The sequence below is a fragment of the Amblyraja radiata genome, chromosome 31 (assembly GCF_010909765.2).
Source record: "Amblyraja radiata isolate CabotCenter1 chromosome 31, sAmbRad1.1.pri, whole genome shotgun sequence".
NCBI classification, from domain to species: Eukaryota; Metazoa; Chordata; class Chondrichthyes; order Rajiformes; family Rajidae; genus Amblyraja; species Amblyraja radiata.
Genome location: NC_045986.1, coordinates 30,282,975 through 30,295,788, shown reverse-complemented (window position 1 = coordinate 30,295,788; position 12,814 = coordinate 30,282,975). Strand labels below are relative to the sequence as shown.

Below are 12,814 nucleotides of genomic sequence, written 5' to 3'. Positions count from 1 at the left end.
TGACGCCTTGTTCTGGACCTCCCCAACACCGGGAATAATCTTCCTGCATCTAGCCTGTCTAACCCCTTAAGAATTTTGTACGTTTCTATAAGATCCCCCCCCTCAATCTTCTACATGCTGCATCCTCGATCGCAGGTACTTGTGGACTTGTGGACGACAGATGGCACAATGGGCTAAATGTTCGGCTGGCAACCGGAAGGTAGCTGGTTCGAATCCCGCTTGGAGTGCATACTGTCGTTGTGTCCTTGGGCAAGACACTTCACCCACCTTTGCCTGTGTGTGTGAATGTAATTATGTGAAGCACTTTGGGGTCAATGCAAGTTGACTAAAAATGTGCTATATAAATAAAGAAATTTAATTTAATTTAATTTGTCGGATGTTCTTGATAGGCAACGTATTATGGAGCGAAGGAAATGGGCAACGTTTCCTTCGCTCCATGCAAAGAGTTGAACAATCACCACTAGTGGAAATAGGTAACGTTTCGGGCCGAAACCCAGAAGGGTTTCGGCCCGAAACGTTGCCTATTTCCTTCACTCCACAGATGCTGCTGCGCCCGCTGAGTTTCTCCAGCACTTTTGTCTACCACTGGAAAGGACGTGACGATCAGCTCCTGATGTCCCCCCCTCTCAAAGAGTTGAGCACTCTTCACTAGATGCTGTGGTTCAGGCACAAGACACAAGACAGACTTAATTACAAAACAAAATCATTTTAATATTTCCCCCCCCCACTGAGGTAAATATATTGTATTTTAATGTGCCACTTTATACTTAAGTAAAAACATTTCTTTGGAAATTGAATATAAGTAAGAAAAATCCTGGTCCGAGTTTGTTTGGTGTCTGGTTGGTGCAGTCAGTTAATCTTCATCATCATCGTTGTCTTTGAAGAACCCCAGCCTCTGGAAGCACTGGGCGACATTGGCCAAGAAGAAGCTGGTGGTGATGGCAGTGACGGAGACACACACTCCGGAGAAGAAGATGATCAGGTAGTCCGTCAAGGTCAGGTTAAACTCGCACTCGTTGAAGCTGTTCTCCGATAGCTCGTTGAGGGTGATCTTCCTCCGATCCTGGGGCAGGGAGCACTGGATGGCATCAAAGCCTGCGGGGAAAGCGAGGCAAGTTATAGAAGCAGAGAAACATAGACAATCGGTGCAGGAGTAGAGGCCATTCGGCCCTTCGAGCCTGCACCGCCATTCAATGTGATCATGGCTGATCATCCAACTCAGTATCCCGTACCTGCCTTCTCTCCATACCCCCTGATCCCTTTAGCCACAGATTAGTTTTGGTCTCCTAATCTGAGGAAAGACATTCTTGCCATAGAGGGAGTATGGAGAAGGTTCACCAGACTGATTCCTGGGATGGCAGGACGTTTATATGAAGAAAGACTGGATAGACTCGGCTTGTACTCGCTAGAATTTAGAAGATTGAGGGGGGATCTTATAGAAACTTACAAAATTCTTAAGGGGTTGGACAGGCTAGATGCAGGAAGATTGTTCCAGATGTTGGGGAAGTCCAGAACTAGGGGTCACAGTTTAAGGATAAGAGGGAAATCTTTTAGGACCGAGATGAGGAAAACATTTTTCACACAGAGAGTGGTGAATCTGTGGCATTCTCTGCCACAGAAAGTAGTTGAGACCAGTTCATTGGCTATATTTAAGAGGGAGTTAGATGTGGCCCTTGTGGCTAAAGGGATCAGGGGGTATGGAGAGAAGGCAGGGATAGGATACTTAATTGGATGATCAGCCATGATCATATCGAATGGCGGTGCAGGCTCGAAGGGATGAATAGCCTCTACTCCTGCACCTATTTTCTATGTTTCTGTGTTACAAGGGCCACATCTAACTCCCTCTTATGTTGCAGAGTGTAAAAGGCCACTCGGTCAGTGAACGAGGACCTGCAGACGTGTTGGTTGAGTCGACTGCCATTATATACCAACGCAAATTCTTGCTATTGAGGGAATGCCCAGCGTAGGTTTACCAGGTTAATTCCCGGGATGGCGGGACTGTCATATGCTGAGAGAATGGAGCCAGTTGGGCTTGTACACTCTGGAGTTTAGAAGGATGAGAGGAGATCTCATTGAAACATATAAGATTGTTAAGGGCTTGGACACACTAGAGGCAGGAAACATGTTCCCGATGTTGGGGGAGTTCAGAACCAGGGGCCACAGTTTAAGAATAAGGGGTAAGCCATTTAGAACGGAGACGAGGAAACACATTTTCTCACAGAGAGTGGTGAGTCTGTGGAATTCTCTGCCTCAGAGAGTGGTGGAGGGCAGGTTCTCTGGATACTTTCAAGAGAGAGCTAGATAGGGCTCTTAAAAATAGCAGAGTCAGGGGATATGGGGAGAAGGCAGGAACGGGGTACTGATTGTGGATGATCAGCCATGATCACATTGAATGGCGGTGCTGGCACGAAGGGCCGAATGGCCTACTCCTGCACCTATTGTCATTGTCTATTGTCAAAGACGGGGCTGAGGACAATCTCATTCATGGAAAATAAGCCAGGACTTTGTCCGTGTCAGTAAATGCTTCAGGCGCTTGTAGAGTGGAAACTGCAAGATTATTGGCGATGATTAACTCCTCCACCTGCTCTTATACCGTTGTGAGTCAACTGTCAACACTGGCTAAGTTTGCAATGATTAGTTAATGGATAAACACAATGTGCCTGACGAAGGGTCTCGACCTGAAACTCACCCATTCCTTCTCCCCAGCGATGCTGCCTGCATTTTGTGTCTGTGATGGACATGGCACTTGTAAACCCAGAGCATGAATTATTTAACCCCTGAGCTCCACATGCCCACCTTACACCCTCATAATATGTGTGACCATACCCAATAAAAGAGAATATTAGGAGGCTGAATATTGAATGGCAGTGCTGGCTCAAAGGGCCGAATGGCCTACTCCTGCACCTATTTTCTGGTTTGATGTTTCTATGACTGCATGTATTGGGCCAGAATTGAGCCATTCGGCCCATCAAGTCTAGTCCGCTGTTCAATCGTGGCTGATCTATCTCTCCCTCTCAACCCCATTCTCCTGCCTTCTCCCTTCACCTCTAACACCCGTACTAATCAAGAATCTATCAATCTCCATCAACTGTCTCCCCAGCCGTCTGTGGCAGTGAATTCCACAGATTCACCACCCTCTGACTAAAGAAATTCCTCCTCATCTCCTTTTTAAAGGTACTTCCTTTTATTCTGCAGCTGCGCCCTCTGGTCCTAGACTCTCCCACTTCTCTATCTTCAAGCTGCAACACATTTCCCACTCAGACCGCTAGCTCTATTTTCACCCACATTTATAGTGAGATTTCCCAGTGCAATTGCCCAGAGGTTCTCACAGGTTATGTGGCTACGTGTAAATTTGTAAATTCTCCCGAGTGTGTCAGATAGTGTACGGGGATCGCTGGTCAGTGTAAACCTGGGGAAAACCCACGGGCAGGTCACGGGGAGAACGTACAAACTCCGTACAGACAGCACCCGTAGTCAGGATGGAACCCGGGTCTCTGCCGCTGTGAGGCAGCAGCTCTACCCGCTGCGCCATTGTGTCGACAGCCTATCACTCATCAGCCCTGTTATCTCATTATGTAGCGGAGGCAATCTTTGTTGAAGTCAAACATTCGCCGGCTGATGGCTGGTATGAAATCAGTGGGTCTTTGTGTTTTGTGATATTGGTTGTCAACATGAGCGATGTATATTGGGACGTGTGCCCTCATGGCCTGCCTTCGTTTGCTCAGCTTCATCAAGGGAGAAAACAACCCTGTCATTTATCTCTTTGTGGAGAACCTTGTCGGGCTGCTCTGTTTGTGTGTTGCCCTTCAGTCTGTTTCCATCACATTCATTGGCCTTCAGTTTACTCATCCAATCCATTAACCTTTCACTGTACTAGCACATTGTTCACTGCCATCTGTGGCGTAGACAAGACAGATATCCCCTCTCAACCCTCGCTCAATTGGTTTTGTAGAAATATAGGAATGAGTGGGTTAAACTGTGATGAGCGTTTGTCGACACTGGGCCTGTACTCGCTGGAGTTTAGAAGAATGAGGGGAGACCTCATTGAAACGTACAGAATAGTGAAAGGCCTGGATCGAGTGGATGTGGAGAGGATGTTCCCACTAGTGGGAGAGTCTAGGACTAGAGGTCACAGCCCCGGAATCAAAGGAAATTCTTTTAGGAAGGAGATGAGGAGAAATTTCTTTAGTCAGAGGATGGTGAATCTGTGGGATTCTTTGCCACAGAAGGCTGTGGAGGCCACAAGTCAGTGGATAATTTGAAGGAAGAGATAGATGGATTCTTGATTAGTACGGGTGTCAGGGGTTGTGGGGAGAAGGCAGGAGAATGGGGTTGAGAGGGAGAGATAGATCAGCCATGATTGAAATGGCGGAGTGGACTTGATGGGCCGAATGGCCTAATTCTACCTCTATTACATGACATATTCCACTCTTCACTCAATTTCTACTTTATAATGAACGCAGAAAATGCTGGACAAGGTATGTGGCATCTGTGGAAGGAGAAAGATAATGAACAGGAAAGAGAGAACAAATTTCTGGAGTCAGGCAGCATCTGTGGAGAAAAGGCATCGGTGATGATTCTGGTCAAAACTCTTCATCAGATGTGACTGAAGAAGGATCTCGACCCGAAACGTCACCTATTCCTTTTTCTCCAAAGACGCTGCCTGACCCGCTGAATTACTCCAGCACTTGGATGTGTGTCTTTGGTGTCAAGCAGCATCTGCAGTTCCTTCTTACACAAGAGGTCTTTAAATGATGAGAGGGATAGACAGAGTTGACGTGGACAAGCTTTTCCCATTGAGAGTAGGGAAGATTCAAACAAGAGGACATGACTTCAGAATTATGTGACAGAAGTTTAGGGGTAACATGAGGGGGAACTTCTTTACTCAGAGAGTGGTAGCTGTGTGGAATGAGCTTGCAGTGGAAGTGGTGGAGGCAGGTTCGATTTTATCATTTAAAAATAAATTGGATAGGTATATGGATGGGAAAGGAATGGAGGGTTATGGTCTGAGTGCAGGTAGATGGGACTAGGGGAAAATAATTGTTCGGCACGGACTGGAAGGGCTCCTTGAGGAGCTTAACCACTTCTATGGTCGCTTCGACAGGGACAATCTAGAGACAGCCATCAAGGCTGTGCTACCTGCCGATCACCAACCCCTCACACTCACCCCCTACGACGTATATGTGGCACTGAGTAGGACTAATGCACGTAAGGCTGCTGGCCCTGACGGCATCCCCGGGCGCGTGCTCAGGGCCTGTGCTGCGCAGCTGACAGACGTCTGGACTGACATCTTCAACCTGTCACTTGCCCAAGCAGTTATCCCCACGTGCCTTAAAACCACCTCCATCGTGCCAGTGCCAAAACACTCCACTGCGGCAAGCCTCAACAACTTCCGCCCAGTTGCACTTACCCCCATCATCACCAAGTGCTTCGAGAGGCTGGTCCTGGCACACCTCAATAGCTGCCTATCCCCCACACTGGATCCCTATCAGTTTGCCTACCACAAGAACAGGAGTACGGAGGATGCCATCTCAACGGCACTTCACTCCGCCCTCTCCCACCTCGACAACAGAGACACTTACGTAAGAATGCTGTTCATCGATTACAGCTCAGCATTCAACACCATTATACCATCAAAACTGATCACCAAACTCGGTAACCTGGGCATCGACCCCTCCCTCTGCAACTGGATACTGGACTTTCTAACCAACAGACCCCAGTGTCAGGTTAGACAAGCACACCTCTTCAACCCTCACCCTGAACACCGGCGTTCCACAGGGCTGTGTGCTGAGCCCCCTCCTCTACTCCTTCACCTATGACTGCACACCTGTACATGGTACTAACACCATCATCAAGTATGCAGATGATACAACGGTGATTGGCCTCATCAGCAACAATGATGAGTCGGCCTACAGGGAGGAGGTCCAGCACTTAGCAGCATGGTGCACTGACAACAACCTGGCCCTTAACTCTAAGAAGACCAAGGAGCTCATTGTAGACTTCAGGAAGTCCAGGGGCGGCACGCACACCCCCATCCACATTAACGGGACGGAGGTGGAACGTGTTTCTAGCTTCAGGTTCCTGGGAGTCAACATCTCCGATGACCTCTCTTGGACCCACAATACCTCAACTCTGATCAAGAACGCTCACCAGCGTCTCTTCTTCCTGAGGAGACTGAAGAAGGTCCATCTGTCTCCTCAGATCCTGGTGAACTTCTACCGCTGCACCATCGAGAGCATCCTTACCAACTGTATCACAGTATGGTATGGCAACTGCTCTGTCTCCGACCGGAAGGCATTGCAGAGGGTGGTGAAAATTGCCCAACGCATCACCGGTTCCTCGCTCCCCTCCATTGAGTCTGTCCAAAGCAAGCGTTGTCTGCGGAGGGCGCTCAGCATCGCCAAGGACTGCTCTCACCCCAACCATGGACTGTTTACCCTCCTACCATCCGGGAGGCGCTACTGGTCTCTCCGTTGCCGAACCAGCAGGTCCAGGAACAGCTTCTTCCCGGCGGCTGTCACTCTACTCAACAACGTACCTCGGTGACTGCCAATCACCCCCCCCCCCCCCCCCCCCCCCCCCCCCCCCGGACACTCCTCCCACAGGAAAAAACACTATGTCTGTATATATGCTAATGTGAATATTTATTCAAATCATATGCTATAAAATAAATAAATAAATGTATTATTATTATGTCGCTCTTCCAGGGAGATGCTAAATGCATTTCGTTGTCTCTGTACTGTACACTGACAATGACAATTAAAATTAAATCTGAATCTGAATCTGAATCTGAATCCGAGATGGCCTGTTTCCGTGCTGTAATTGTTATATGGTTATATGGTTATATAAGAGAGAGATAGTACGTTGGTCTTCAGAGGCAGAGGGGGACCGCTCAGTAGATCAAAGGCGATATCTCTGATGGGTGAGAGAAAAAATACTTTAAAGTGGAGGTTGGAAATAGAGCCTGCATCTTTATCTGTGCTATGTGTCGTTAATAGCGGGACACTGAAACCCACGCACAATGCTGCAAGCACGCTGCAGGCTTTTATGAATTTAACTTCAAGGGTGCTGCCTTTTCACTATTCACACCGAAGAGTTGAACAATCTCCACTATAGGAAATAGGTAACGTTTCGGGCCGAAACCCTTCCGGGTTTCGGCCCGAAACGTTGCCTATTTCCTTCGGTCCACATTGATGCTGCTGCACCCGCTGAGTTTCTCCAGCACTTTTGTCTACCCTGGATAAAAGAATCTCTTCCTCTGATGATTTTATACACCTCTATAAGATCGCCCCTCATCCTCCTGCGCTTCAAGAAATAGAGTCCCAGCCTGCTCAACCTCTCCCTATAGCTCAGTCCCTCGAGTCCTGTAAACATCTTTGTAACATCTCTCCTCCAGCATAACTTGCAGGAGATCGATAACTTGCAGGAGATCGACACAGTCACTGGGGAAACTGTGCAAACTCCACACAGACAGAACCCAAGGTCAGAATCGAGCCCTGGGGGTCTCTGGCCCCGTGAGGCAGCAGCTGAAGGATTACGACTTTCAAAAGACATTTGGACGGGAACAGGGATATCAAAGGTACAGAGGAATATGGGCCCAATGTGGGTCAATGATTCTCACGCAGAATGCTGGCTTGGATGACATGTGGCAAAGGGCCTGTGGCCAGGCTGAATGACTTCAATAGCAGTCCAGTCACTGCCAGCAAATTTAGAACATTGAATCCCAACCTTGTCCAGATCGAGGGAATTAGTTGTGGGGTGGAGCAGCGGTAGAGTTGCTGCCTCAACAGCGCCAGAGACCCAGGTTCGATCCCGACTGCGGGCGCTGTCTGTACGGAGTTTGTACGTTCTCCCCTCGCGACCTGCGTGGGTTTTCTCCGGGTGCTCCGGTTTCCTCCCACACTCCAAAAGCCTACAGGTGTGTAGGTTAATTGGCTATGGTAGTTATAAAATTGTCCCTGGTGTGTGCAGGATAGTGTATGTGTGCGGGGATCGCTGGTGGGCGAGGACTCGGTGGGCCGGAGGGCCTGATGCCGCGCTGTATCTCTAAACTAAACTAAACTATAGACTACCATGTTCCAAAGCGTTGGTTTGTGGAGGCTGTGAGTGGAGTGAAGGGTGAGGGAGACTGGCTGAGCGGTTGCTGCCAGAACATAATAGTCAGAAACTCCCCCAGATCCCATTCGCCAGTTTCACATCCATTCGTAATAAATACATTTCCTCTCTGATTATCTCCATTTCTCTCGTGTGGTGGCTCTGTTATTGACACACGTACGTCTTGTGTCTGTCTGTCTGTTTGTGGGGCCACACACACTCATCCAGCAGTCAGTCAGTCAGTCAGTCAGTCAGTCATGCCACCTCCAATCCACTCCAATATCCAGCACCAAGATCGCCCTGGTGGGTAGGGAGGTTAGCGGATACTTTACCTAGCCTGGGTGGGGGGTGGCAGGAGAGTCTGGGTGCGGCTGGATAGATGGGATCTCTCCCCCCCCCCCACACTCTCTCTCCCCCTCTCTGTGGCCTGATGCTGGGAGGATTCTCCACACAGGGCCAGCAGGCACGACCATCATTCAGACCAGGACAATGTCCTCAAGATGAAATATTAGCTTCTGGTACCAGAAGAATAATGAAGTAGTGATTTAGAGTTGAAGCCTCGGAGGTCGACAACATATTAGTCTCCTCATTATTGCTGATACCAGGAGTCCACAGCTCAGATAGTGCAGGCCACACGCAGCACATGTAAACGTGTGTATATGTCCACACACACACACACACCCGCACACACACACACACACACACACACACACACACACACGTACACACACACATACACACACACACACACACACGTACACACACACACATGTACACACATACACACGTACACACACACACACACACACACACACACACACACACACACACACACAGACACACACACAGACACACACACACACACACACACACACACACAGACACACACACAGACACACACACAGCTTAAGCAGGGTGGGAGTAAACATATCCAGCACAGGACCACTACTTCCCCACATCCCACCCCTCACTGTCTCCAGAGCGGAGGTGCTGAGGCCAATTCACATAAAGCCCATTGCCCGGTTGAGATTGGTCCCGTCATTGCAGGCGGAGTGAATCTGAAAGTCCTGGCTGAGCTATTTAACCCTGAGCTGCCGGAGCTGCCAGAGGTAGTTGGAAGCATCTGTAGCTTAGCCCTAAGCAGTTAAAGAGATCTTGATTTACCCACCCCTGTTCCTGCTCCCACCACATACACACACACACACACACACACACGTACACGTACACACACACACACATACACACACGTACACACACGTACACACACGTACACACACACACACACACACACACACACACACACACACACACACACACACACACACACACACACACACACACACACACGTACACACACGCACACGTACACACACATACGTACACACACACACGTACACACACACACACACACACACACACACACACACGTACACACACACACACACACGTACACACGTACACACACGTACACACGTACATACACACACGCACACACGTACACACACACCCACGCACACACACACACACGCACACACACACACACACACACACACACACACACACACACACACACACACACACACACACACACACACACACACAGGGAAAGGGAATTGCTAATAACTTCCCTAATAAAATCTTCCATCATCATTTCTTGGTCAGGAATGTCAGTGTTAGTTGCCAGTACCTGCATTCGCCAACCTGGCCCGAATGTACAGGAAGGAACTGCAGATGCTGGTTTACACTGAAGATAGTCACAAAGTGCTGGAGTAACTCAGTGGGACAGGCGGCATCTCTGGAGAGAAGGAATGGGTGACGTTTCGGGTCGAGGAAACTTCTTCAGACTGAGAGTGTACGTCAATGTTAACCTGCGTCCGTCCCTCTCCTCAGCATGTTGTCGCTCCGTTTGGGGTTGTGTGGGGGGAGCTGTGCACAGAGTTTACCCCCCAACCCCACAGTAGGGGAGTAGGCCATTCGGCCCTTCGAGCCAGCACCTCCATTCAATGCGATCATGGCTGATCATCCCTAATCAGTACCCCGTTCCTGCCTTCTCCCCATATCCCCTGACTCCGCTATTTTTAAGAGCCCTATCTAGCTCTCTCTTGAAAGCATCCAGAGAACCGTCCTCCACCGCCTTCTGAGGCAGATAATTCCACAGACTCACCACTCTCTGTGAGAAATTCCACACTCACCCCTCTCTGTGAGAAATTCCACAGACTCACCCCTCTCCGTGAGAAATTCCACAGACTCACCCCTCTCCGTGAGAAATTCCACAGACTCACCCCTCTCTGTGAGAAATTCCACAGACTCACCCCTCTCTGTGAGAAATTCCACAGACTCACCACTCTCTGTGAGAAATTCCACAGACTCACAACTCTCTTTGAGAAATTCCACACTCACCCCTCTGTGAGAAATTCCACAGACTCACCACTCTCTGTGAGTGAAATTGTTGAATGGCTCGAAAGGCCAGATAGAGAACTCCTGATCAGAACATCAACCACTACACAAGACAAGAAGCATCAACTCTGACCGATGCAGAGACAATGAGAAGCCTCACACCTCGTTCCTTCTCCGCTTGCCAGGGTTGCCATGAGAGGAATAGATCGGGTGGACACACAGAGTCTCTTGCCCAGAGGAGGGGAATCAAGAACCAGAGCACAAAGACTCACAGTGAGGGGGGAAAGATTTAATGGGAACCTGAGGGGTATCTTTTTCACGCAAAGGGTGGTCGGTGTATGGAACGAGCTGCCAGAGGAGGTAGGTGAGACGCACTAGCACAAAGTCTCGACCCGAAACGTTACCTATTCCTTCTCTCCATAGATGCTGCCTCACCTGTTGAGTTTCTCAAGCATTACTTGTCTACCTTCGATTTTTCCAACATCTGCAGTTCGTTCTTAAACAGTAAGAAACATTTAGACAGGTACATGGATAGGACAGGTTTAGTGGGATGTGGGCCAAACGCAGGCAGGTGGGACTAGCATAGATGGGACATGTTGGTCGGTGTGGGCAAGTTGGGCCGAAGGATAGGTTTCTACACTGAAAGACTATAACATTTACGGAGGCTCCATATTCCCCTTTATTTACGTACAACACAGCAGCTGCTGATCAGATTCATCTGCTCCCTGTCTCTGAAGATGCCCGTAAAACCGATTAGCACTAACCTATGGGGTTAGATTATCACTAACATTTAGTTTAGAAATACAGCGTGGAAAAAAGGCGCTCTGCGCCGACCAACGATCATCCCCGCACGCCAACACCATCAAACACACACTAGGGCCAATTTACAAGTATACCAAGCCAATTCATCTACTATCCTGTATGTCTTTGGAGTGTGGGAGGAAACCGGAGCACCCGGAGAAAACCCACGCGGGTCACGGGGAGAGAGAACGTGCAAACTCCGTACAGGCAGAACCCGAGGTCGGGATGGAACCCGGGTGTGTGGCGCTGTGAGGCAGCAACTCTACCGCTGTGGGGAGATGGAGATAGAACTCACCTGTGGGGAGAACATCAACGTTGTCCTTCAGCCAGTGGAAGAGATTAGCAAAGGTACAATTACAGAGCCAGGGGTTGCCCTCGAGCCTCAGGGTGCGGAGAGATGGCAAGGAGCTGAGGGTGGTGACACTCAGGATCTCCAGTGCGTTGTCGTTCAGCTCCAGGACCTGGAGAACGCTCAGGCTGTGGAAAGCCTCCTTGTCCACCTCCTCCAGCTTCGGATTGTTCCCCAGTCGAAGCATGATCAGCCGGCGTGCCGAGCTGAAGGCTCCGGAGCTCAGCCGGGAGAAGTTGTTGTACCTGAGGTCCAGGTAGATGAGTCTGGTGGTGCTGAAGGTCCCTTTGCTGATGGTAGACAGGGAGTTGTTGCTGAGATCCAGGTAGACCAGGTCTCCGTAGTACATGAAGAAATCGGCCGGTATCTCCTGGATTTGGTTGTCGCTCATCAGGATCTTCCTGACGACCAGAGGGAAGATGCCGGAGGGGAGTTGGAGGAGCCCCAGGTCCCGACAGTCCATGGTGTGAGCGTCCTTGCACGAGCATCCGTCTGGGCAGGATGACCCGGTGGGGAGAAGGGAGAGGAGCAGAGGCAGGAGACATGAGAGCATGGCAGGTGAGTCTGCGACCGTGGCTGAGGCATGCTGAGCAAAGGCAGAGACTGAACAGCTGTGCATGGTGTACGTGAGATTGGATAGCAGTGCTTAGCTCAAATAGCACTAACGCAGGGAGCGGAGGGGAGGAGGAAGGGAGGGAGGGAGCTGCCACTGGCCGGCAGCAGAAATAAAACCAGCAAATCCAATGGATCTTTCCATTCCCCAGAGACAAGAGCGAATTAGCAAAATCCTATGTCCAGTGTTATTAATAGAATTGTAACAATTCACAATCGACCGACCAACATGATTAATATGCGTGATATTTACTGGAATATTTTGCTTTGTGTTACGCCCTTCATAATTAATATTCATTAACTCCAATATAATGTTATAAGTAACATATTTTATTTGTTTAAACCCTTTCCCAATCTCAATGAGCCTCATGGGTTAAGAAGTAATTTCAGTGTTGCCACAAGGAACTGCAGAGGCTGGAATCTCGAGCAAAGCACAAAGTGCTGGAGGAACTCGGCGGGTCAGGCAGCAGCTGTGCAGGGATTGGACAGACCTGACTGAAGAAGAGTCCTTCTGACCTGAAACGTCACCTGTCCATCCCCTCCTCAGATGCTGCCTAGCCC

General features: G+C 49.4%; 1 protein-coding gene across 1 annotated transcript; it reads right to left on the bottom strand.

Annotated features, from left to right (window-relative positions):
• Positions 1 to 690: 690 nt before the first annotated feature.
• lrrc38 (leucine rich repeat containing 38) lies at positions 691 to 12,249 on the bottom strand. Its single transcript, XM_033048435.1, has 2 exons — positions 11,588 to 12,249; positions 691 to 1,095 (listed from the first exon to the last, which is right to left on the bottom strand). Exons 1-2 carry the CDS (start codon positions 12,192 to 12,194, stop codon positions 854 to 856), a joined length of 849 nt encoding a protein of 282 aa, XP_032904326.1. The 5' UTR covers positions 12,195 to 12,249; the 3' UTR covers positions 691 to 853.
• Positions 12,250 to 12,814: the final 565 nt, after the last annotated feature.

Coding starts and splice junctions, on each gene's coding strand:
- lrrc38 (XM_033048435.1), bottom strand. CDS start 12,194: ATGCTCTCATGTCTCCTGCCTCTGCTCCTCTCCCTTCTCCCCACCGGG. Junction 1,096..11,587: donor CGTTGATGTTCTCCCCACAG/GTGAGTTCTATC, acceptor CTTTCCCCGCAG/GCTTTGATGCCATCCAGTGC.